The sequence below is a fragment of the Lissotriton helveticus genome, chromosome 7 (assembly GCF_964261635.1).
Source record: "Lissotriton helveticus chromosome 7, aLisHel1.1, whole genome shotgun sequence".
Classification (NCBI taxonomy): Eukaryota; Metazoa; Chordata; class Amphibia; order Caudata; family Salamandridae; genus Lissotriton; species Lissotriton helveticus.
The window spans coordinates 1146136118-1146163902 of record NC_136068.1 but is presented as its reverse complement, the minus strand read 5'-3'; the positions used below and the strand labels follow the sequence as shown (position 1 = coordinate 1146163902).

Genomic DNA, 27785 nt, shown 5'->3' with positions numbered 1-27785 from the left:
AGTGTAGGTTTTCTTTAGAAGTTGATGGATCTGGTTTGTCATGAGAACTTCTGAGAAGATAGCTTGAGTGAGGGAGGCATTGGCAACGATGAGTGGAGGTGTATGCTGTTGCAGAGAGAGTTTTCATGACTGAGGAGGACTTTGAGACTTTGTTGGTGAAATCCATGAAAGATAGGCTTTGAAGGATATCATTGTGGGATTCAGTGAGATTGGGTTGATGTAAGAGCTGAAACAGGCTTTGTGTTGTAGAAGTACTGTCTGGTCTTCTGTATTTTTTTCACTGAAGAAGTAGTTGATGGTTTAGCACTTCTCTGTCGAGCGTTAATAGGAGAGTCCAGCCTGGGGTTGATGCAGTTCTTGATTGTCTTAAAGAGTGCTCTGCTTTTGTTTGCAATTTCATTGATTGTGTAGGTATAGTACTTTGCGTTAGCTTATAATATGTGATGAGTTGTCAAACCAAAACAGTTTGGGAGCACTCTGCCTTGACATCTCAGCACCCAGTTCACTCAAATGTATTCTGGTAAATGTAGGTGCATGGTAACATTTACTTCCATTAAACAATATTTTGTTCTAACCATGGTTGGTGCAGCCATTGTTGGGTATCTCTAGACATAAACTCATGTTTCAAGATATTGGTCATTTGTCAGTTGAGAGTAAGACATACAGTTAGAGCTGCTGGAAATGATGCTCAACATTCTTTTCATGTCACTGCACCACACCTTCAGTGCAGGTGAGTTACTCGGGGCTGACTGCAGGTGAGTCACTCGGGCTCCCCAGCTCAACAACCTCAAGGTAGCATTATCAAACAAAAACAGGGCGGAAGCTCATTCCCCGGCCATCTTGGTACCCAGTTAACTCAGTTGCATTCGAGTAAATGCAGTATATGGTAACACTTACTTCCATTAAAAAATCTTATGTTTTCACCATATTTGGTGCAGCCAGTGCTTGGTATCTCTAGACATAAGCTCAAGTTTCAGGATAGTCGTCCTACACTGTTGGAAAGTAATGCGTACAGTTAAAGGTGCTGAAATGCTGCTCAACAGCTTATTCAAGGTCAGTAGGCCTTGGTCTGACTTGCTCACAAAGAGAATGGATAGCCAAATTATTTTCATCCTTTTATAGTGTGCCCTTGTTTCCATTTTGCTAACACCATCTTCTTTTCAAGTATCACTGATTCTCAGACTTGTCACTTAACTCTTCGTAGCGCATCCGAGCAACTGTGAACACCCTGGAACAGAAGCGGTTGCTGATGGACTTGGACATCTCCATGCGAACAGTGGACTGCGACTTCACAGTTACCTTCTACGGAGCACTGTTTAGAGAGGTACCGCTGTGCTTGACACCTGCTTCTACAAGAACGTATTCAGTAACCTCTCTTCCTTTTAGAACACTTAAATGAGCTGTACTAGCGAATGCATGATATCTTAATGAGAGGGGCTCCAGAGCTCTGGCACTGCATAACGAGACAGCCTTCATACCAAAACATACTAGCAGCCAAAGGGATGCCACAGACCAGAGATAAAGTAAGAGAAAGTGGGGAACCCAATACACCCTTGGAGGCTTGGGAAATGTATCTATCAATAGGTAACTGTACCTACAAGGGATTTCATTAAAAAAACTGAATTTAACTGTTTCTGTACATCATTTATTACCATCAGTTATTGTGTTTTGCTATAGTTTTCTGTACCCCTTTTTGTTTATATTAAATGAGTCTGTATTTTGTAAAACTCAAACCCGTTTCTGAGAGTGTCTGTTGGTTGATTTATCATGATCCAAATTAACAAATGAATGTACTGATTGTTCAATTGTAAGTCACCGGCGGGAACTTACTGACATTGTTAAAATTGTTTAATTCAGTTTTTTGAATGAAATCCCTTGTAGGCACAGATACATATTTACAGATCAGAGATGTCAGACAAACTTCCTGACCTGGGTGGCAGTACACTAGCATAGGAAATCCAGGAATATGATACTTTTTAATATATTCATTGATGCTACCTGTGGCTGATGAGACACACATAGTTAGGAGGGGTGAATCCAAGAAGTTCGCTCTACAGACCTTTAGAGTTGGACTTGCCCGTCCTTAAGTCAGCTAAGAGAATGATACTTTCTGGTGAAGTTTTCATCCAATTGTCTCTTTCGCATTGCTTATAAGAGTGGCCTACATTTGTTTGTCCCCCCAACCATCTTTTATTGTATATCTCTTGGATTGAAGAAAGTTCTGATAAAGGCTTTTGCAGTCATAGAAACTAACGAAAGTGAATGCTGCAATGGAGGTTCTTCCATGAAAAACATCTTTCCCCATACATCTGTCAGTGGTCATGAGCATATTGCTTAGTGCTGAATTTGTCTGTAATCTTCACTCCCCCGTCCCCCCTCCACACTGCCCCACCCCTCTCCCGATTTACTGATTTACTTATTCTAGTATTTGCTTTTCCGGCTTCTGTTTCTAGTTTTCCTGCATTGTTTTGATTTAAATGCTTGCATCATCCCCTATCGCAAGTTGTTGTAAGCAAAGCGACACTATTTTAAATATGCTAATGGGCAAATAATACTGTTAATCTAGTAGCGCATTCATTGTGTATCACTTATTGAAAACTCCACTCCCCATATGGGGCAGCATTGCTCAAATTTAAACCGTGTCATGTTTTAGGGAGTCCACTTAGAGCTCTCCTCTTCCACTTCCACAGAAAGGGGACTAGGAGAATGGGAAACAAGAAAGGACTACTAACTTCATAATTACTCACACATCCATCTAAGGAAGGTACTATCAGCTCTCCCCCACAACAATTTACCAAAAGAGACCACTGCCGCTGATTCAGGAAAAGGCCAAGCAAGGGACTCAGGAATCAGAAGAAGATTTTTAGACCACTCCTCTCTATGAATACTGACTTACGTACAATATATAATACTATACATTGGTTACTTAAATATTAATGGAAGAATAGCAATCTAAAGCAAATATATCAATCATGTCTGAGACCATCCTTGTTGTCCAACCGAGCGGTTTCTCATGATCTAGGGCCGGTGCCCCTCCCTGCCACCGCACAACCCTCATCCTCCATGACCATGGTGAGTGGACTCTCTAACTCCGCTCCCGATTCCCCAGTGAGGCTATAATTGAACAATATTTTAGCCGTGTCTGTGGCCCTTTCATGTTTCCTGGGATCATGGGTCTGCACCGTACTCTGCTGTAGAATCTCTTGATGAGCAAGCCTATCAATGGCGCTGCCTTGAGTTTGAGTTGCTGTCTTCCGCTGGTCAGGCTGAGTTGGACCCTCTGTTTGATCTTCTTGTTTTCCTGACTGGGTCGATGCTGAGACATGAAAGCTGGACCATCCTGGAGACCTGCCATAACAACGAGGTGAGCACCCACACACCACTAGACCACGGCAACATTGAGGTCCACATTGCGATCCCAGGAGCCCCCAGCGCACCGGTCTGTGCAGCAGCCCCAGATTCTCCATGGTCCTGGCCTTTTTTAGGAACCTGAGCTGGCAAGACATATTTTTACAAGTCCTGCTTTGGGACTGTCACTGCGCGACAGCGCATAACTAGATGGTGGAGACGTAAGTCTCAATTCTGATAACTATAACTTTGATGAATCTGAGAACTAACGGCACAAAATGGCGGATCGCAAATGTCCTTCGCGACACGGAGCCACAATTTTGTTGTTTCTTGTCCCCTTCCTCGGTCCGTTGAACTTTATCCTGCCGATCATCAGACATTGCTCCTCGCTGGACTGTCTTATCTATCTCTTTCTCCCCCCCAGGCCTCTGTCTCTTCTATCACCTATCTCACCTCTCTCCCCTCCCTCTCTCTACCCCTTGGATGTCTTGTTTCTCTGTTCACCCTGTAGATAAATAATATTCAATCATTTTTAGCCTGATCGATGTGAAAATGGAACCCTGAGTGAATTTACTAATTGCGTAGTTACAATTCTAACCACTAGTATACGTAGTAGTTCTTGGTACTTAATATCACTATTATGTGATTCTGAGCTTTCCCATTTGCCTCTCTTTCCTAAGTGACTCTACAACGTATACATTTCCTTTTCTGCTATCTGTATCTCTTTTTTGTCGGACTCTTCAACTCGCTGTCTCCCTCCCTTTGTCCTCCCTGACCCTTGCCTTTCGTGGATCCTGTCTTTTTCTGGATCGCTAATTTATCCTGGTATTGAATGTGTTATCTTTTTGTAATGAATGTGATTCTTTTCATTTGCCATCTGTTCCCCAGCTGTTGACCTGCCAGTTCCGACCCGCCTCCTAGCCCCCTGTGCCTTTTTCCCCTTTGACTAAGCACTCCTTCTCCCCTTGTTGGGGAAAGATCCAATATTCATACTCTGGAGCCTTAGTGACCCATCTGAGGGAGTCCATAGTGTCAAGGGAGACACACACTGTTAAGGTATGGTATGGCGCCCCTTACCAAAGCACTCCCTTTCCCCTTGTTGGGGAAGGATCCAGTAGGTAGGCTTTGGAGTCTCAGTGACCCCTCTGAGAGAGACAACTGCGTAAAGGGAACCTCACGCAGCGGTGAGGTGGGAATGATACCACTTCCCCAGGGAGCACAGCTTACCAGACCTTGGACGCGGCTCTTACTTGTCTACCAGTTTGTACCCTCTTCACCCTCCCCCCCCTCTTTCATGCTCTGTCGCTCACCCTCCCCCACCTCTTTTCCTCTTTCAATCTTTGTCTTTTTCCTCTGCTCCTATCCCCTCTCCCCTGAATCTCTCCCCCTGCCTGCTACGCCGCCTAGCCCCTTGTCCCCTTTGACTAAGCACTCTTTCTCCCTTTGTTGGGGAAAGATCCAATATTTATACTCTGGAGTCTTAGTGTTCCCTCTGAGAGAGTCCACAGCGCTAAGGGAGCCACTCACAGATGAGGTTTGGTATGGCGCCCCTTGCCAAAGCACTCCCTCTCCCCTTTTTGGGGAAGGATCCAGTAGGTAGGCCTTGGAGTCTCAGAGACCCCTCTGAAAGAGTCCACTGCGCAATAGGGAGACTCTTGCAACAGAGATAGGGGATTGATGCCACTTCCCCATGGATTACAGTTTACTGGACTTTGGACGCAGCTGTTAACGCCTCTACCGGTTTGTGCCCCTGTCACCCTCCCCCTCTTCTTTCTTGCTGTGTCTTTTACCCTCCCCCTCCTCTTTCCCCCCTTGATTCTCTGTCTACTTCCCCTGCTCCTACACTCTCTCCCCTTGCCTGCTTTTTACCTTACGTATAAGTCCGTATTGTTTGTCCCGACCTAACATGTAACTATGTAGCTATGCTCTAATGACTGTGAAACCTTTGTAACAATGTAACCTGCAACTATGGTCTGATTCTCATGTAAAGCGCTCTGATACCTCCGGGTCTAGCTAGCGCTATTTAAAACCTTTCAAATACTTCAGAAATCCACTTCATATCTTCCTTAAACTTTATTGAGAATTTTCACTGGAGGCTCTTCATATACACTCATGGAGCCTTTCTTCCTGACCATTGTTGTTTCAGAGCTTTGAGCCTGGTACATTTGTTTACGTTCATTGGGCAACACCTAGCGTGTATTTTGAAAATCCTCACATAGAATTATTATATTGCCTTCATCCACACCTCAAGGCTAATGGCTCCAAAATTTGACAGCCTTTTTGTCTTGAAGACTTTAAAAAGACAGGTGGCTCATGGTTTGTGGGAAGCCCCGCGTAAGGATGTCCCCTCTTCATTGAAAGGATCTGTAAATTGCTGCAAGCACCCTTTAAAATGTCAGTTGAAAAATTAAATTACACTTTTAAAAAATTTGCCTGTTTGAAAAATTAGCCTTCATAGACGATCTTGTCTCGAGCTCATACTTCATATGAATGCTTAAAAATCTGAAAAATGCTGCAAATCTGCTTCTGATTAGTGAGATCAGTTCTCATCAAAATTGTCATAGCTGACATACTTGTCTGTTTGTAGTCGTAATCCTAATCATTTAAAACTTTGTTGACATGTTTGTCTGCTAAAAACCTGTTGGTGTCTTTCTAGTTATCCATGCTCGTGTTACACCTCCAACCTATTTAGCACCTGCACTGTGAATTGCTATTATTGTCTGTTAGCCACCTCAGTCACCACATGTATTTTTGATGGCAACATCGCTGATAACAGAACTGTCAATGACTTTTCCAAAGTAGCATTGTCAAATAGTGAGAAGGTAGATTGAATCTACCACACTGGTCATCACTACTAAGGCCATAGTGTCCTCATCCTGTATTCACACACACACACACATACACATGTCACTTAGTACGTTGAGCCTGGAACCGCCTTTCTAGATTGAAGAAATAGAATGAAAAGTTGGTGGTGCCTCAGTCAGTGCCCCCAAATTTGACTCCTCCCATTGCCTGGGTCAGTTCTAAGTCAAATTTCTGTCAGATGACAGGAATGATGACAAGAATGATTAGAAAGACACCCATAATCATCAGGAGAAAAGAGGCATGGTGTGGGATCATTATCATCCTTACATGGCAGAGACAATATAGGTGGCATACCAGTGGTTTGAAGCTCATGCCACAGAGCCGGAGTATTAATTATGAAGGACATGTGTGTTTGAGAAATCAACAAATGATTTAATTGCTTATACAACGCATCGACCTCTGACTGAACTACATTTACGATAGCCACTGACCCTCTTAAGGGTACCTCTTCCATTGTGGTCAGACGCCACCAATGAAGAAGATGCTGAGGAGAGAGGGGAAAAAAGGAAAATCCCTGGTACACAAGATGAGTGGCAAAAATGTATTGCACCAGTGGAGTGCCAAAATATGGACCCTTCATCAAGTTGTCCTAAAATTGATATAGACTGAACCACAGTCTGGTTGTTGGGGGCACACACTAATTGGATCTCTGGATCAAATGATTCTCCAGCATTGGATCTTTCCATGCCCGAATCATCCCCATCGTCAGGCTGGGAATCTCCAGTACCTTTATAAAGCAGTAAACAGTGTTAAAATGACCAAAGTCCTCAACATCATGTTTGTATTGTAGCACGTCCACCTCATTTGAAACAATCTGAACTTCGACCTGTGAGATGGAAGGGTTAAGCTCTCCTATTCCCCCTAGACGCCACCATAGCTCAGATTTCTTTCACACATTGAGGGTAAGGCAGCCCTTGAGAAGAGCTCTGCTATTACCTTTCACTGACCTTATACTGATACTTTTCTACTCTGTCCCGTAGCCTAACAAACGCTATCTTCAGCTTTCAGTGCACCTCAAGTTGTTTTGTGGGTGATTTTCTGTGAAATCTCAATTTCTATTGACAAGGGAGACCTTTCTCTGTTACCAATTGCTTCCATGAATGACAGAAAAAATATATCAGTTTGAGGCATATGAGCTGTAGATCTTATACTTATGCATAGTTCACCATCTGGTGTTGGGCTTGGAGGTTTGCACTTTGTTTTTGTCTCGGAAGAAGTCTTTGTAGTCACGAGGTAGGTGACTCCTCCATAGGGTGACAGTGCGCATGGGCATCAACTTCATTGTCAGATTGTTTTTCCGCCATCAGTTTCCGACGGGTATTGCTGCGCTTCGCTTCGGAATCAATCCTTGGGTTCCCCCTCGCTGCGTACTTCTCTCTACCTCAACAGTATTGTTCTCAAACGCACTTCTCTCCCTGCGGTTCGAATAAAAACTCAAGACTTAGACCTTTTGGTCCGAAGATCTGCGGAGGCTGTTGGGCCTATCCGGGCCGACCCCGCCAGCAGTCAATGGAAAGGACTCCTTTAAAATGCCCCAGGTTTGGTGCTAAGTTCCCACACGGACTTACACGAGGTTTGTAACCTCTGCCTCTCCCCATAGCACGAAGACAAGAACTGCTAGGCCTGTTCATCTTTCAGGTCGAAGAAAACCATCCTTGACCGTCTGGCTCAACGTCGTGAAATGTATTGTGGAAGCAGCTCGATTCCAAACATCTTCGGAGCAGATCCCAAACTTCAGCCGCAACAACAAGCTGATGAAGGAGAGATCTCTGTCTCCGAAGCTGACGACTCCGTCATCGAAGACCAGGCAGTCACCCCGGCTCAGTGGTCCGTGAGTACTGAAACCACTCTCCCAACCAAAACCAGACCTAAGGCTCCGGTAACACCTTCGCCCTCGGGCTCAGGTCGACACCGGCAACACATTTCAGATGCCCTGCCCTCGGGCCCGGCGATGAAACAAAAAGAAAAGCCTTCCGGCTCGGGATCGAGCCAAACCCATTCCGGTGCTGAAAAATCACCTTCCGCACCGAAGTCTATAACCAAGGAGGTGCTACGGCCTTCTTCTTTGGCACCGAAAACAACCTCAACGCCGAAACCCTCTGTGTCAAAGCAAATAAAGGACAGGCATCCGGAACCGAAAAAGTCTTCAGAGCCGAAACAATCTTCGGTGCCGAACAAACCTTCGGACCCGAAAAAACTCTCGGAGCCACTAACTCCTGTACCAAAAGCTAAGGAGTCCAAGACACCACAGAAAACCTCAGAGACACGGGCTAACCAACATTCTGACCCCCGAGTCTTTGGCACCGACAAAGGACACTGTACCCGCACAACAGCTTCTAACAGATTTTTTGGACCCAAAACAAAAGACTCTCTACATTGACCCAGAGACTTGCAAAGTTGTCGCCAAACCTCCTAAAAAGAGAAATTGGACACTTCAGAAGACCCTGAAATACCCTTGACACGAAAGGAAATGGGCACTAATACTACTCCACCTCTCTCTCCTTCTGCAGCTGATCCAAATCTGCTAATTTCTCCAGCACACTCTCCACAACATACATTTTCACCTCATCCACAGGATGATGAAGATGCTTTTAGTGAGGAGGGTGGGGATGGAGAACCAGATAAAGATGATGATGCACATACCAATCCACACAATCCAGATCTTTGGGATGATTACAACACAGACACGACCCACACAATGACCCGGACCTCCCTCTAGGCCATCACCACCAGATGACAATATTGGTTGTGTGCAACTCATTAACAGAGCTGCTGACTACCACAGGGTACAGTTACACTCCGACCCTTTAGAGGAAGACTTTTCACTGGAAACATTTCAACCCACACAAAAGTCCACACACACCCTGCCAATGTTAAAAGGCATGTTAAAACATGCACCAGAAGTTTTTAAGGACTCTGTCAGAGCCAGGATTCTTAACATCAGGGTAGGCAAAAAAATAAGGCAGCTCCCAATGACCCAGGGTACATTAAAGGTCAGGTCCCTTTAGATTCTCTTACAGTGTCTAATGCACGCAAGAGAGCAAATTCACAAAGCACAAGCGACCCCCTTCCTGCTGATAAGGAATCCAAACTCCTAGACGCATCTCGAAAACACATCGTGTCACACGCTGCAAATCATTGGCTGATTACCAATGCCCAAGCTTTGTTGGCCAGATATGACAGAGCTCACTATGATGAGCTTGAAAAGTTAATGCAACATCATTTTAAAGACAAAACTAGTGCCCTTATACAGGAGGGAAAATTAATCACAAATACGTCCATCAAATGTGCGCTTGATGCAGCTGATACGGTCTCTCGTGCTATTAATACCAGCATTGTGCTACGCAAGCCCGCTTGGCTCCGAATCTCTGGTTTCAAACAGGAAGTGCAGTCCCTTTGACCAAGAGCATCTTTTTGGGCCCACAGTCGATACGGAGAGCACCAAGTCCATGGGGGCCTTGCAATCCCCTAGAGGTTCATTTTGTCGCTCCTTTTACAGGGCTGGCTCCAAAACCATTGGCTCGGTGCATCCCTCTTCTTCTTATAAAAGCCTCAATCAAAACAATTCCTCCGGAGGATACTTTTGTGGAGGCTACAGAGGCAACAATGGTAAGGGAAGAGGTCGGTGTAACAATGCCCGCAACTCCCCTATCACCAAGCAGTGACTTCCCTTCACTTCCCCCCTGATCATCCCACTCCTGTCGGTGGACGCCACTCACAGATCCTACCTGTCTTGCATTCTATCACAACAGACAAGTGGGTAAGACAAATTATCCAGTATGGTTATTGCCTGGAACTCACCTCTACTCCCCCAAATATCCCTCCCAGACAAAGTTCAATGTCCCTGGAACATCTGACTCTCCGGAAACAAGAGGTTCTCTCGCTATTACAAAAACATGCAATAGAACCAGTCCCCTTACATCATCAAGGCACAGGAGTTTACTCCCTCTACTTTCTGATTCCAAAAAAGGATGGCTCTCGGGCTAATACAGGACCTCAGACCGTTTAACCTCTATATTCAGTCAGACCACTTCCATATGGTCACTCTCCAACAGGTACTCCCACTGCTTCAACAAGGTGACTTTCTGTCCACTCTAGAACTAAAGGACGCCTACTTTCATATTCCCGTTCACCCCGCTCACAGGAAATATCTCAGGTTCGTGGTAGATGGTCAACAATATCAATTCAAAGTCCTCCCGTTCGGAGTGACTACAGCACCCAGAGCCGTCACCAAGTGCCTCGCAGTAGTGGCAGCTCACTTACAAAGACAACACATGTCTTCCCTTATCTAGACACCTGGCTCATAAAAGCCAAATCACACAGCAGCTGTGTGCAACACACACACACACACACACACACACACAAAGCACCACAGCTGCTTCACAACTTGGGCTTCACGGTGGATCTCACCAAATCCCACCTCCAACCGTTCAACACACAACAATACCTAGGAGCTACAATAAACACTTCAAAAGCATATCCCAACCCTCTCAGGGTAAGCGGTATGCAAGCTCGAATATCCAAATTTCAGCCTCAACACAGTTGAATGGGATGATGGCCTCTTGCATTCTCATCGTCCCTTATGCAAGACTCCAGATGCGTCCCTTACAGGAGTGTTTGACTGGTCAGTGGAACCAGGCTCAAGGTCAGCTAACAGATCTGGTGTTGGTGGACAGCCGCAGACATCGCTCTCTGCAGTGGTGGAACACACAAAACCTTTCCAGAGGGCGGCTGTTCCTCCACCCGGTTCCACAGATAGTGCTAACAGCAGACGCATCGCTCACCGGCTGGGGAGCTCATCTTCAAAACCATACCATTCAGGGTATATGGACTCCTCGGCAAAAACAATACCACATAAATTACCTGGAACATCTGGCAATTTTTCTGGCATTAAAATCATTTCTACTCCATCTGGTAGGCAAAGCTGTCCTGGTCCGTACAGACAACATGACAGCAATGTACTACATACAGAAACAAGGGGAGGACACACTATCTACAGCTTTCACACCTAGCTCAAAGCATATGGAGATGGGCCGTACTGCAAAACATATGTTCAAGAATATAAGCTGTAGATTGTATACTGAAGCATAGATCGCCATCTTGTGTTGGGCTTCGGTGTTTGCACTTTGTTATTGTAGCAGTCTTTGTAGTCAGGAGATAGGTGACCCCTCATTTGGTTAGTAGTGCGCATGGGCATCAACGCCATCTCCAGATTGTTTTTTTCCGCCATCGGGTTCAAATGGGAATTGCTGCGCTCCGGCTCGGCACCGTGTTTTCTCTACTTTTTCGACGCGCAACCTATCATATTCAATGGTATTGTCTCTCGACTCCAGTTGTCGGGGTGGCCATTGGGCCTATCGACGCCATTCGTGCCTATGGCTAATGGAAAGAACTCCATTAAAAAAAAATCCCCCAGTGTGGAGCAAAAATTCCATCCAGTGACCATCACCAGGTCTGCAACCTTTGCCTATCGCCAGAACATGAGGAAAAGGATTGCCAAGCCTGTGCCTCTTTTCGATCGAAGAAAACCATCCGTGATCGCCGGTCTCTACAACACGTCATGGTTCAACAAGCTGCACCGGTGCTGGAAAACATCTTCGATGAAGAACCCGATGTTCCAGAAGCAGAGGATTCGGAGTACCTCGAGATAGTCTCTGAAAAAGAAGATGATTCCGGGTTCGATTACATCACTCCAGGGCAACGAGTGAGTACAAAAACCACTGCTCCTGCCCCACCAGAAAAGCAAAAGGCTAGTCGAGACTTCGCCTGCAGGCCCTAGTCGAGACCAGAAGAAAACCCAGAAGCCCCGCCTCCGGCTCCAAAGAACAAAGAAAAGACTTCCGGCAGCTCGGGACCGAGCAAGCCACATATCACTAGCCTTAAACCACCTTCGGTGTCGAAATCAGGGATACACCCCATTCCAAAAAAGGCCTAGATACCGAGCCCTTTGGCACCGAAAGACCATAAGTCCTCGGAACCCGACAAACACAAAGATCTTCGGTTCCGAAGAAAAGTTCCAACTTGACACCAACTTCGAAGCCGATCGAGCACAAAACTGCTCCTAAGGCTCTACAGACCAAACAAAAGCCATGCTAGCAACCGAAAAAATCCGCACCGAAAACAGACGACCAGGATGAACTATTTCGACCAGATCCTGTAGACCAAAAGCAAAAAACATTACAGATGGTCCCTAAAACAGGCCATATCCTCAGTCTTCCAGCAAACAAAAGGAAATATGATACCTCACATACACCTGAGGTGCCTGCTAAGAAAAGAGACTTTGCAACTTCGCCCATAAGACCTTCTTCTCCTATTCTTCCTGCTAAACCTTTCTCTCCTACAAACTCTCCTACACAATCTCCATGCTCACCTTTACTACCACAGGATGATGATGATTTAGGCGGTGGGGAGGAACACTGTAATGATCCTGTAGATGACCCTAATGATAGTAACACTACCCCTCCACAGGATACATTGGATGATTATGACGATCCTGCAGATCCTCCAGACATTCCTGATCCAGATGCATACCCATCTAAGCCGTCACCCCAGACGACAATATAGGATTTAGCCAACTTATTAATAGGGCTGCGCAATACCATGGGTTACCACTACATTCAGACCCCATGGAAGAAGATTTCTTAATGGACACTTTTGCTCAGTCCCATTAAGTCATGCACTCATTGCCCATGCTTAAAGGGATAATTAAACATGCACCTGACATATTTAAAGACCCTGTCAGGGCCAGGAGTCTTGAGAAAAAATATAGACCTGCCCCTAAAGATCCTCAAGGCACAACTCCCATTAGACTCCTTGGTAGTCTCCAATGCAAGAAAACGGGCTAATTCTCAAACCTCTGGTGATGCACCACCTCCAGATGAAGAGTCTAAACTGCTGGATGCATCAGGTAAACGTGTTGCTTCACAAGCAGCCAATCACTGGAGAATAGCCAATGCACAAGCTCTATTCGCCAGATATTACAGGGCTCACTACGATGAGCTTGAAAATCTTATACAGCACTTACCTGACCTATACAAAGCCAAGGCCAATGATTTAGTCCAGGAGGGCAAGTTAATTACAAATGCCTCCATCAAATGTGCCCTTGATGCAGCCGACACTGCATCTAGATCTGTTAAACACTGGTGTCTTACTCCGCAGACATGCATGGTTACGCATTTCCGGTTTCAGACAGGAAGTGCAAACAACTATTTAAAATCAATCATTTGATCAAGCATACAAATAGATGACAAGGGGTTTACATATCTTGGTATCTATATAACGTATCAAGACATGCACTTTACTGAAGAAAATCTCATGCAGCCCCTGGTGTGTTTTCGTTGAGATGTGAGCCACTGGTGATCCCTACCACTCACATTACTGGGCAGGGCACCCTCTTTAAGATGATGGCGCTCCCCAGATTCCTCTGTGCCTTGTAAAACACGCTGTTCCTGGTCCTCCCGGCGTACTTTGCAGCTATCAACACTGAAGTGAATAAGCTAATGTGGGATGGCAGATCAACCCGTATAGCCATGCATAAAATGATAAAGATCTAGTACCTACAGGGGTATCGCCCTCCCTAATATAAAAACATATTACTGGGCATCCCAACTCGCTGCTGAATCAATGGCTACACGCAGCACAAGATGAACCGGCCTCTCTTGGAAATAGGCGGGATGATGGGGGCGTTGTATAATAATACCAGAACAATGGCCCTGACAGGACCAATAGCACATACAGTTAAGATATGGCATGAGGCGCAACGGGTACTAGGGTGGGAAGGGGTCACAACGCAAGTAACACCACTATGGGACACACAAAAGTTAAGTACGTTAAGAAATACCAAAGGGTTCAGGCAATGGGATTTTATAGGCATCTCGAAGGTGGGTGACCTGTGGAGAAAGGGTGAGGTTATCCCATTCAAACAACTACGCCACACTTATGGCCTAGCGACGACAGAAGCCCTTAGATATATGCAGATCAGACATGCACTGATCCCACCGATCACACAACTGCCGGAGTCATCGCCCCTGGAAGACTGGTTGCTTACAGACCACATGACAAAAAAAGCCATATCCCTAACGTATAAGAAAATAATAAACAACCAGCCAGATCCCACAGCGGTCCTTAAAACAAGATGGGAGGCTGAACTAGGAGATTTAGACGAAGCGAACCGGCAAGATGCAATTGCATCCCCCAAAGATGTAGCGATCCCCTCCAGACTAAAACTAATACAACTGAAGGTTCTACACCGCACCTACTATACACGAACACTAATGCACAAACTAACAAACTTGGCAAGACGGATACACCACTTTGCATGCGACAGTGCGGTGCGCCGTGCACGTTCTGGCACACAATCTGGCAATGCGCAGAAATTACAACATACTGGGAGGCGATCTTGCACACAGTTTCACAAGTAACAGGGGTGACGATTCAATCAGAACCAAAAAGATGTCTGCTTAATATTTGGAAGTCCACAGATCTTAATCATGCGGCTCAGGATTGGGCGGCATTAGGTATGACAATAGCGAAAAGAAATATAGCACGGCTATGGGGCTCAAGATTGACCCCTACCCTTAGAAGATGTTGCCTGGACATGGGCTGTGTAATTATAACCCAAAAATCTGTAAATTTGCACAGGAGATGCCCTAAAAAGTAGACCCGGGTGTGGGAAGGGTGGAATAAATATCGGGGCAATATCTGTGAAACCCCACAAGAGGAATTGCTATCAGAAGAAAGTGACTAGCTATTTCGATAAGAACATTTCCTAATACAGTGGATATGGATATGGATATGAATAAAGATGAGGGTGCAAAAGAAAACCCTAAAAGTCCTGGCGGGCCTAACAAAATACTGCTGTTAAACTATTGTCTTAAACTATAATGTATGCAAAAGTGACTATGAGAGTTAATACATCAATGTTTTATAACAGAAAGTGTTAATAAAAAGTTTTTTTTTTTAAATCATTTGATCAAGAACACCTCTTTGGGCCAGCTGTAGACACAGCTCTAGAAAAAATGGAAAAAGACACTGACAATGCTAAATCTATGGGAGCATTACAATTTCAGACAGCACGGGGGTCCTTCCGTCGCTCCTTCTTTAGGGGTGGATCCTAAAACATTACCACAGAGGCTACAACTTCCTCCTATAATAAATATAAATCTTACACAAACATCCCCCAATAAGGGATATTTTAGGAGTGGGTACAGAGGAAGTAATAACAAGGGGAGAGCACGAGGTAACTACAACCGAACCTCCCCTACTACCAAACAATGACTTCCCTCTGCTTCCTCCAGACCATTCCACTCTGGTCGAAGGAAGACTATCACAGTTCCTACCTGTCTAGGAACAACATCACCACAAATAGGTGGGTGAGTCAAATTATCCAGTATGGTTACTGCCTAGAACTCACCTCTACCCCTCCTCACATACCCCCCAGACAACGGCCAATGTCCACAGAACATCTTACGCTTCTAAAGCAAGAGGTTCTCTCTCTCTTGCAAAAACATGCAATAGAACCGGTTCCTCCACATCATCAAGGTACAGGGGTTTATTCCCTTTACTTTCTCATCCCAAAGAAGGACAGTACTCTCAGGCCAATACTAGACCTCAGAACCTTAAACCTGTACATACAATCCGACCACTTTCACATGGTCACTCTGCAACAGGTCCTTCCACTGCTCCAACAAGGCGATTTCCTTGCCACTCTAGATCTCAAGGACGCCTACTTTCACATTCCTATTCACCATGCACACAGGAAATACCTACGGTTTGTAGTGGACGGTCAACACTACCAGTTCAACGTCCTTCCATTTGGAGTGACAACAGCCCCCAGAGTCTTCACAAAATGCCTCGCTGTGGTAGCAGCCCACTTAAGAAGACAACACATTCATGTGTTTTCTTACCCGGACGACTGGTTCGTAAAAGCCAAGTCACACACAGATTGTCTACAACAAACACACAAGACAATCCAGATGCTGCACGACTTAGGGTTTACAACAAACCTTACCAAGTCTCATCTTCAAACATCCCACACCCAGCAGTATCTAGGTGTAACAATAGATACTTCCAAGGCACTAGCATTCCCCAATCCTGCCAGGATAGCCGGTATGCTAGCTCTCTTAACAAAATGACGACCACAAAAATCGCTACCAGCTCGAGTTTTTATGCAGCTCATAGGAATGATGGCCTCTTGCATTTTAATTGTCCCTTATGCAAGACTCCAAATGCGTCCATTACAGGAATGTTTGGCACATGAGTGGAACCAGGCTCGTGGTCAGCTTACAGATCTGGTGTTGGTGAACAGCCGCACACATCTCTCTCTGCAGTGGTGGAACACAAAATCTTTCCAGAGGGCAGCCGTTCCTGGACCCAATTCCACAGATAGTACTAACAGCGGAATCATCGCTCACCGGCTGGGGAGCTCATCTCTTAACCCATATCATTCAGGGTATATGAACCCCTCAACAGAAACTCCTTCACCTCAATCATCTGGAGTTATTGGCCATATTTCTCGCTCTCAAGTCATTTCAGGTACACCTCATAGGCAAAGCTGTCCTTGTCCGGACGGAGAACATGACAGCAATGTACCACATACGAAAATAGGGGGACACACACTCCCCACAGCTTTCGCAACTAGCACAAAGCATATGGAGATGAGCCATTCCTCTAAAGATATACCTCTTAGCAGAGCATCTACCTGGGACACACAATCAGATAGCAGATCTGCTCAGTCGTCAGCTACAACAGATTCACGAGTGGGAGCTTCATCCCAAAGTTCTTCATCCCTTTTTTCAATTTTGGGGCCAACCAGACATAGATCTGTTTGCCACACACTTAAACACAAAATGCCCAAGCTTTGCCTCCAGGTATCCACACCCACTGTCCAAGGGCAATGCGATATGGATGAACTGGTCAGGCAGATTTGCGTACGCTTTTCTGCCTCTCCCACTCATTTTGCTACTATTCCGCAAGCTGAAACAACAGTCTTTCACAGTGATCCTAGTTGTCCCAACTTGGGCTCGGCAACCATGGTTCACAACGCTCCTGAAACTCTCAGTAGTTTCACACCTAAAGTTACACCATTCCCCACAGCTTCTCACACAGAACCATGGAGAGATAAGGCATCCAGATCCAGCTCAACTGAACCTATCGATCTGGCTCCTGAAGTCTTAAAGTTTGGATACCTCAACCTCCCACCAGACTGCATGAATGTTATCAAGGAGGCTAGACGACGTCCTACTACTAGAGCTTGCTGTGCAGCTAAATGAAAAAGATTTGTGTGATTTATTGCAATAACAACAAAATCAATCCATAGATGCTTTCATTCAAAACGTTATTTGTTATCTCTTGCATCTACAAAAATGTAATCTAGCATACACATCCATAAGATTACATCTTGCTGCCATATCAGCTTACCTGCAAAACAGACAACAATTGTCATTGTTTAGGGTTCCTGCCATTAAAGCATTCATGGAAGGTCTCAAAAGGATAATTCGGCCCAGAATTCTACCCCCTCCAATCTGGAATCTAAACATTGTCCTTACCAGGCTCATGGGTCCCCCATTTGAACCTTTACACAAATGTGAGTTACAATTTCTCACATGGAAAGTAGCCTTCCTTGTGGCCTTCACATCTCTCAGAAGAGTTAGTGAACTCCACGCATTAACCATACAAGAACCATTTTTGCAAATGCATCACAACAAAGTGGTTCTTAGGACAAACCCTAAAGTTCTACCTAAAGTAGTCTCTCCATTTCACCGTAGCCAGTCTGTTAAGCTCCCAGTCTTCTTTCCTCAACCAGACTCAATAGCAAAGCGGGCTCTTCACACGATTGACGTTAAAAGAGCTATTCTTTACTACATTGACAGAACAAAAAGTTTCAGGAAAACTACACAACTTTTCGTAGTTTTCTCACCACCACTTAAGGGCAATCCTATATCAAAATCTGATATGCCAGGTGGATTGTTAAAACCATTCAAGTATGCTATCAAAAAGCAATGCGTACATTATCAGTTCCCCCTAAAGCGCATTCCACATGCAAAATAGGGGCATCTATGGCATTCTTGGGGAATATCCCCATGGATGACATTTGTAAAGCAGCAACTAGGTCTACACCACACACATTCACTAAACATTATTGTGTGGATGTGCAATCAAAACAACAAGCTAGTGTGGGCCAAGCTGTACTAAAAACACTTTCAAACTGCTGCAACAGATACAGGTAGCCACTGCTAAGGAACAACTGCTGTATAGTCTATGCTACTGTATCCAATCTACAGTTCATATGCCTCAAACGGAAAATATTACTTACCAGTATGCATCTGTTCTTGGCATGTAGAGCTGTAATTACCTGTTCAGGGTCCTTGCCCTTGTTCCCTCCCTCCCGCGCAGCCGAGTTGGACGCTGCAGCGGTAGCCCTCACACTCGCTTCCCGCCTTCAGCGGGCGCCCTCCCGGCCACGCCCACTTCTTGGCCACGCCCCCTTGGACACTATTTAGCAGCTGAGTGCTAGCTGACTCGCCACAGGATCACTCCCTGCCTTCCGCGGGAGCTTTTAGCAGCCAAACTTTATCAGCCCTGATTATTTTGAGTTCTCAGCGCCTGAGTGCGCTTTTTAAACCCACCCTCTCCTTACCTGTTCAGGGTCCTTGCCCTTGTTCCCTCCCTCCCGCGCAGCCGAGTTGGACGCTGCAGCGGTAGCCCTCACACTCGCTTCCCGCCTTCAGCGGGCGCCCTCCCGGCCACGCCCACTTCTTGGCCACGCCCCTCGGATCTCACCTCCCACTCTCACTACTTAACATGTGCCTCTACCGTTCGCGCAGCGGACGGGCGCAGCGGGCGCGCCGTTTGCGCGCCTAAGGCGCGCCTAAGGCAAGCCCGTCTGCGCCCGTCCGCGACCGACCGGGACCAGGGGCCACAGATTCTGCTCCTCGTCTGGCGTATTCTTCGGCCCAACTTTCATCTTTCTCTGCCTCAATCCCTCTTTCCCCATCTATAGCTCTTCACTTATCCTCGCATGGCATCTACGCCCCCCCCCCCCTCCCCGGTGTCGCCTTGCCTCCTTTGTCTTCTCCGATCTCCTCTCCGTCCCCCCCTCCTTGTGTTTCCCCTGTCTCCCTTAATGCCTCTGCTATTCTCCTGAACACACGCTCCGCCGTAAAAAATCAAACCGCTCTCTTCAATCTACTGGACACGGACCCCCCGGACTTTCTCTTCCTCACTGAGACTTGGTTTTCCTCTCATTCACTTCCTGACATTCTTGCCATTCTCCCTGCAACTCACTATGTCCTCCGTGCCGACCGTCCAGATGGAAGACCTGGGGGCGGCGTGGCGATGATAGTCCGTCGATCCCTGCAATTCCAGCTTCTTTCGCATCCTGGCATTACCAATGTAGATTTTCTGGTGGCCCGCTCTCTCAACCTCCCGGTCCCCCTCACGGTGATTCTTCTGTACCGCCCCCCTCAGTACATGTCCTCTTTTGTGTCCTCTTTGCAGGATCTCCTGGCCACCCTGGCTGTAGACAATTCGTCGCTAATTCTGCTGGGGGATTTTAATTTCTGGCCGGGCGACCCGCAGGAGGACCCCCTTTCGAAAGACTTTTCTGCTACTCTCTGTTGTCTCAACTTTTCATCCCACGTCCTGACCCCTACTCACATCCATGGTCATACTCTTGACCAGATCTGGTCTCTCCGTTGCAATCCCTTGGTGTCTTCTATCTCCCCCTGTGGGTGGTCTGATCATTTTCTGATCTCCTTTTCAATCCCCTTAGGTCAGCCCGAGAAATCTACTTTGCCCAAGAACATCTGGGCTCGGTGCTGGAATAAGGTTGATCTTAATGATCTTTCCTCCTCTCTCTCTCTATCTGCCCCCGCTCTGACTGACCTCTCTGTGGAGAATCAGGCGGATGCCATCCACACTTGGCTTTCCGCGGCTTGTGATCTGGCCGCCCCTCTTAAAAAGATTCGATCGGCCCGTCCTCACGACGCCCATAGGTGGTTTTCCGATGACCTCAGATCTCTGAAGCTTGAGCTCAGACGGTCGGAACGTCGTTGGCGCCGCACTTATTGCCCCACTCTCCGCCTGAAATATAGGGCCCTGCTCAATATTTACAAATCCGCTATTTTAACAGCCAAATCCAAATACTTCTCGGACCGCGTTGCCTTTTCGGCTAACAAAACTCGCGAGATCTTTTCTCTGGTCCGTAGCCTGGCCACTTCTGACCGTGCTGGTCTTTCCCCTGCTCCTTCGCAATCCCTCTGTCACTCCTTGAACACCTATTTCAATAAAATAACCATCATTAAGGCCAACATCCCGATTGTTCCTCCCCCTGATATACCGGACCATCCCCCCCTTTCTTCCCCCGTTTTTGATCACTTCACACCCATCTCACCTGAGCTTTTTCTTGGCCTCCTTGCTAAGGTCAAGTCCGGATCACCGGTGGATTGCGCACCAGCGCGCATCCTCAGAACCTTATTCACTAGTTGTCCCACCCCCCCCCCTAACCTTCCTCAACTCCTGTCTGGCTCTGGGTTCTGTCCCCTCTTTTTTCAAGTCTGCCATCGTGCTTCCCATCCTGAAGAAAGCTGGCCTGGATCCCTCCCTTCCATCGAACTTTAGGCCGATCTCCCTCCTCCCCTATCTAGGGAAGATTCTCGAGAGCCATGTAACATCTTGCCTCTCTTCCTACATCGAGGGGAATAACATCTTGGCCTCCCATCAGGCCGGCTTTCGACCGGGCCACTCCACTGAGGGCGTGGTCCTTGCGGTCCTTGACGAACTGAAGGGCAAGGCCGATGGTAACCTTCCTCAGGCCTTAGTCCTTTTGGATCTGTCCGCTGCGTTTGACACGGTCGATCATACTATTCTTCTTGACCGTGTCAGCGCAGCGGGCATTCAGGGCGTTGCCCTCTCTTGGATCGCGTCCTTTCTGCAGGGACACTCGCAGGCAGTCCACCTTTCCTCTTTCTCGGCCCCTCCCCTCCCGGTCACGTGTGGGGTACCCCAAGGTTCCTCTCTTTCCCCCCTCCTCTTTAACCTCTATATCCGCCCCCTCATTTCCTCTCTTCTTGAGCTGGGGGTCTCAGTGTATAATTACGCTGATGACCTCCAGCTCGTCTTTGATCTATCCTCTCCCACTCACTCTCTTCCCAAGCTCAGGTCAACTCTTGTCTTTATTTCTCAGTGGATGAGCTTCAATCATTTGAAGCTCAACCCTGACAAGACAGAGCTTGTCCTCACTGGTGGCCTCTCTAACCCCTGGTCCTCGGCCCACTGGCCCCTTTCTTTTGGTCCTCCACCTTCCCCGGTTCCCTCTGTCCGGACTCTGGGCATCAAGGTCAGCAATGACCTCTCGATGCATGCGCACATTAGTTCTGTCGTATCCTCTTGTTTTCTCTCCCCCCGCCTCATCCGTAAGATCTCCCGGTTTTTTTCTGTTGATGCCCTTAAAGTTATCATCACTGCCCTCATCACATCCCGCCTGGATTATGGTAATGGCCTGTATGTAGGCATTCCTGCCTACGAGACCCGTCGTCTCCAGGCCATCCAGAACCAGGCGGCCCGTCTTGTCCTTCGTTTACCTAAGTTCTCTCACATCACTCCCGCCCTAAAAACCCTTCACTGGCTCCCCGTTCAGTTCAGGTCCCAGTTCAAACTTGCCTGCCTGGCCTTTCGGGCGCAGGCCCGGTCCGCTCCTCTCTTCATCAATTCTCTGATCTCCTCCCATGCCCCTCTTCGCTCCCTCCGATCTTCCTCCCTCTCTCTTCTTCACGTTCCCCGCTTCCGTAAGTCCCGCACAGGGGGCACCCGCTTCTCTGTGCGTGCTCCACAAATCTGGAACTCTCTTCCCCTCTCTATCCGCTCCATTCCCATTTTTTCTCATTTTCGGAAAGCCCTCAAAACTTTTTTCTTTCTTCAGGCTTTCCCGGGCTAATCTCTCTCGCACCAGTTAGGCAGATTCCGATGTGTTCCTCAGCGCCAGGAAGCCGCATGGCCACAGAGCGCTTTATAAATTTCTTTTTCATTTCATTTCATTTCATTTCATAATTCGTATATGCCCACCCGCCTCCCCGGATACCTGTGCCTGTTGTAGTAATGTCTTACTTAGATACATTACACATGGAAATCTTTCTATTCCTATCTAACTCAATCATCACCCTTTATCTTGTGACTACTAAGACTTCTACAATAACAAAGTGCAAACATCCGAGCCCAACACCAGATGACGATCTACGCTACAGTATACAAACCTACAGCTCTACATGCCAAGAACAGATGCATACTGGTAAGTAGCATTTTCCATCTCCTTGCAGAACACCTCCCAAGGGTACACAATCAGATTGCAGATCTGCTCAGTCGTCAAACACAGCAGATCCACGAATGGGAACTTCTTCCTCAAGTTCTTCCATTCTTTTACATGTGGGGCCAGCCAGGAATAGATCTGTTCCCCACACATCAAAACACAAAATGCCCAAGCTTCGCGTCCAGGTATCCTCACCAATTGGCCCAAGGCAATGCACTATGGATGAACTTGTCAGGCAAATTTGCTCACGATTTTCCGCCTCTCCCACTAATTCCGTCAGTAGTTCGGAAGCTCAAATAACAGTCCCTCACAATGATCCTGGTTGCTCCAACATAAGCCTGACAACCATGGTTCACAACCTTCTTGGAACTATCGTTTTTGTAAAACTTTATTTCAGCATTTCAGGACATAAAAGTGCATAAAAAGACAATCCCCAAATATTTACACCGATTATTCAATGATTACGCTTTCATATTTTTGCACGGTTAAAAGTACAGACTACCAAATTCAGTTTTCTAAAAAAGAGCAAAACGATCATTGCACTACAAGTTCCTAGTTCCTCATCAACAACTGCGCCTCTCACCCAAGCTTCTCACCAGAACCATGGAGACATAAGGCATCCAGATCCAAATCAACTCGCCTTGCGATCTGGCTCCGGAAGTCTTAGTTCGGTTACCACAATCTCCCACCAGACTGCATGAGCATCATTAAGGAGGCTAGACGTCCTAGCACCAGAGCATGTTACGCAGCAAAGTGGAAATTATTTGTAATTTACTGTACAATTAACAAAATCAATCCACTAGATGCTTCTATTCAAAACATTGTTATCTCTTACACCTACAACAATGTAACCTAGCATATACATCCAAAAGACTACATCTCGCTGCAATAGCAGCTTATCTCCAAAACAGACAACACTTGTCTTTGTTTTGAGTACCCACTATTAAAGCATTTATGGAAGGACTTAAAAGTTCCTCCCTCTCCAGTATTGAATTTAAATATTGTTCTTACCAGACTCATGGGTCCCCCTTTTGAACCTCTGCACAAATGCGAACTACAGTTCCTGACCTGGAAAGTAGCCTTCCTAGTCGCTATCACATCTCTCAGAACAGTTAGTGAATCCAGGCATTAACCATACAAGAACCATTTTTACAAATCCATTTTAACAAAGTGGTTCTTTGGCCTAACCCAAATGTTTTACCTAAAGTCGTTTCTGCCTTCCATTTTAACCAGTCTGTTGAACTCCCAGTCTTTTTCCCACTACCAGACTCAGTGGCAGAATGGGCTCTTAACACGTTAGACGTTAAAAGAGCAATATTTTACTACATTGAAAGGACAAAATCCTTTAGAAGAACCAAGCATTTACAATGCAATAGGTCTTGCATGATTTTAGAGATAGAGCTATTGGCAATGTAATGGAAAGTTTTTCACTTATATGTGCAAGACCTCTCTGAAGCTTTGAACACCAGAGTCCATCTATTGTTGAAAAGGTAGAGCTATTGGCATTACTATGAAATAGAGTTAGAGTCATTGGCAGCACCCCGAATGTCATGATTTTATAGAGTTGGATGTTGTTCCTGCCTGTGTTAATTCTGGTGGCACCATACGCGCTGACTAGGTGGACTGTGTGAGGCAGCATATGGCACTGCCAGGATGCAAACTGTATGTACACAGAAAGGGGGCAGCAGACTGGGGCTGCGAGGTGCTTGGAACTGAGAATGTCCTGCACTTACAGGTAGCTGTGGAAGGCAGCGGCAGCCCAGCTACAGTCCTTATGTTCCAGGTGCAGAGCAACAACATGCACATGAGCTGCAGCTTGTTTGCACGAAATGCTGGGGGGGTGACATCACCCTTTTAATTTTGTTAATAAATCAACCACAACCATTCAGGAGCATGGCGCTGTGGAGAAATAAATCTGAGTGTCTTGAAGCTCAACTATGTCCCTTAAATTTAAAGTGGCGCAGTTGATCAATAAATACATGTGCCCGGCGATACTGTGTGGGGAGGTGAGAGGGATTTTCATTTGAGTAAAGGCATTTTGGAAGTACAGAAGCTAAAAATGATTACTGCTTCATTACCAAAGGGTCAGAACAATCAACATTTTAAAGCAGAGGCGGGCAAAAGTGAAAGCGACGCTCTTAATAAAGAAAGTTGTGCGGCCATGCTGAGTGGGGAGGCGTTTGCATTTGAGTAAAGACACCATTAATTATTTTAGAAGCACAGGAGCCCAAAGTGATTGCAGCGCCCTTGATAAGTAATGGTAGGATCAAACAACAATTCAACCAGAAGAGGGCAAAAGTGAAAGCGGCACTATTCTTAAACAAATGAAGGTGCACTGCCATGCTCTGTGGGGAGGAGGGAGGGGATTGTTTGGGAGGAAAACCATTAAGATGAGCAGTAGGAAACAGACTTTTTTTCCTCCTCAGACTCGGGCTGTATTAGTGTGCCTTGCAGTTTCTGGTGCGCTGCAGTTCCTCTTTCATCTGCCACATTAAAGTTCATCTGATTTGCAACTTTGCAAAGGGCCCGACAGTAAATTCTTCACTTAGTGAGGAGTAATGGTATGTTCAGGCATGGAGGTCCATGGTTTCCTAAAAAAACAAGTGGGAGAGGAGTGGGAAGTGCTGGGGATAGGCGCCCTCGGAATGCCTGTGCGCCGCGGCTTCTGCTTCACAGCCGTCGTGAAGACTTCTCTTGTCTGCTTGTTAAATGAACAAGCAGATTTGAAAAGTTTTCATGACAGCCGCAAAGCAGGCAATGGTGTCCGGGGGGCCGTCCAAAAAACGGAGAGAGCGGCAACTAAAGACCCTCCTTTCCAATGGGAAGCCAGCGTTTACCATAAACGCTGACGCTACCAAATGGAAATGAGGGGCGGAGCTTAGAGTCCCTTTTAGAAATGTTTTATATACAATATCTTTCGCAGGCGAGGAGCGCATGCACGCTCCAACGCCAGGCGAGACCTAATAACAACAACAACTCTTTGTGCATTTCTCCCCACCTCATAAGGGCAATCCCATTTCCAAAGCGGGGATTGCAAGGTGGATTGTTAAATGCATCCAAATATGCTGTCTTAAAGCCAAACACACACTAACCATTCCCCCTAGAGCTCATGCCACATGCAAACTAGGGGCTTCAAAGCATTCCTAGGGAAAATTCACCATCATGATATCTGCAAAGCAGCAACTTGGTCTACACCACACTCTCACAAAACACTAGTTCGAGGCATGTGGGCTGCTGAATTCATATCTGTGCATAGATCGCCGCCTAGTGTTGGGTCCGGATGATTGCACATTGTTGTCCTAGAAAAGAGTCTTTGAAGTATCACGAGGTAGGTGGCTCCTCCCTCGGACTACAGTGCGCATGGGCATCCTCTCCATCCTCAGATTGCGAACGGAATATGCTACTTACCAGTATGCATCTGTTCTTGGCATGTAGGGCTGCTGACATTCATATCGCCCACCCGCCTCCCCGGTGCCTGTCGCAGCTGCAGCACTCACTCTTTGCATGGACATCTCTTACTGTACTATACTCCATCTCTGCCACAATGGCGAAAAACAATCTGAGGATGGAGAGGATGCCCATGCGCACTGTAGTCCGAGGGAGGAGCCTCCTATCTCGTGATACTTCAAAGACTCTTCCAGGACAACAATGTGCAATCATCCGGACCCAACACTAGGCGGCGATCTATGCACAGATATGAATGTTAGCAGCCCTACATGCCAAGAACAGATGCATACTGGTAAGTAGCATATTCTTTGTGTGATGTGCAAGCAAAACAACAAGCTAGTATGGGCCAGGCTGTATTAGGAACACTTTTTCAAACCACTGCAACAGATACAGGTAGCCACCGATAAGGAGGTAAATGCTGTATAGTCTATGCACAACTATATGATCTACAGCTCATATGCCTCGAACAGAAAATGCTACTTATCAGTATGCATCTGTTCTTGGCATGTAGAGCTGTAGATTCGTATACGCCCACCCGCCTTAGTGGACACGTCTTTCTGTTTCAGTACTATCTTACTGAGATATATTACCCACTGACATCTATTCCTTACTAACTCCATCATAACCCTCATGGCAAAACAATCTGGAGATAGAGTTGATGCCCATGCGCACTATAGTACTAAAGAGGAGTCACATAACTTGTGGCTACAAAGACTTCTTCCAAGACGAAAACATCCAAGCCCAACAACAGATGGCGATCTATGCACAAGTAAACAAATCTACAGCTCTACATGCCAAGAACAGATGCATACTGGTAAGTAGCATTTTCCTTTTAAATCCTTCTGTACAGGTGGTCGGAAAAAGAGCTACACTGTCCCACATGCGCATTGCATTTATTTCCTTTATCCAGTGCACAAGGCTTCATACTGTGGCATTTGTAAAACCTTTCCTTCAAAGATCTTAAAGAATAGGTGGATGAGATTGGCCCTCTGTCTACTAGAAACAAAGAGATACCCTCCTTCTATGGGGGATGTCCTTTCATCTGGGGATGATTCAATGAAAGCTGCCCACAGAGCACTTCACGAAGGCATCATAAAAGTAGAAACGTGGTGTTCCTAGAGCTGGAATTGGATCCTTAAGCGTCTGCAGCCAAATCCTTAGAGGAAAAGACTGAAGTTTCTTTAGAAAAACATGCCAGACTGGATAAATAGAGAACTGTGCAAAAGCATGCTTGAAAATTCAGTTCCCTTGATGTCCTGACTGAAATCCAGCCTCTGCCAGTGACTTTTTTATCAACATTGTCGAGAAATAAATTCACCTTTGTTGGCGACACGGTCATTGTCACCTATGTGACATGCATCGTTGACATCTATGAAGAGATCATCGTCAATGATGACCAGACCCTCGTCGATGACAGAAGCGCCTTTGCTAATGAGACCATTGGTGATGAGGATACCAACGGATATCCATGCTCCTGCGGTCATTGACCTTATCAAAGGCTTCCCTGTTGTTGGCGAACTTTCCTTTATCATCTACGATGTCAATCTCCTGTATGACTCCATTGGCGACTGTCTTTTCGACATCAGCCACTTTTTCACCCTTAATAGGTAATAGCAAGTCTTCCCACCTAAATTCTGGATTCTGAATTGGAAGGGGATTTCAGCAACCAGGATGCCTCTGAGACTGCCCATAGCCCTATTCACTTGGATGTGTGGCACATCCAGGAGTTTGAGGGAGATGCCTTGATGAATAGGATGCTTACCAGAAGTATGACTTTTCAGCTACCAAATTTTGCAACTGATAACCTTTCTCATTCCTATGC

The 27785-nt window shown here is 46.3% G+C and overlaps 1 protein-coding gene across 1 annotated transcript in view; it reads left to right on the top strand.

Annotated features, from left to right (window-relative positions):
- MAP2K6 (mitogen-activated protein kinase kinase 6) overlaps nucleotides 1–27785 on the top strand; it is a 486415-nt gene that overhangs the window by 305933 nt on the left and 152697 nt on the right. The window contains exon 5 of the mRNA XM_078654284.1: nucleotides 1205–1324. Coding sequence (XP_078510410.1) covers nucleotides 1205–1324 — 120 coding nt within the window. The remainder of the gene's footprint in view (nucleotides 1–1204; nucleotides 1325–27785) is intronic.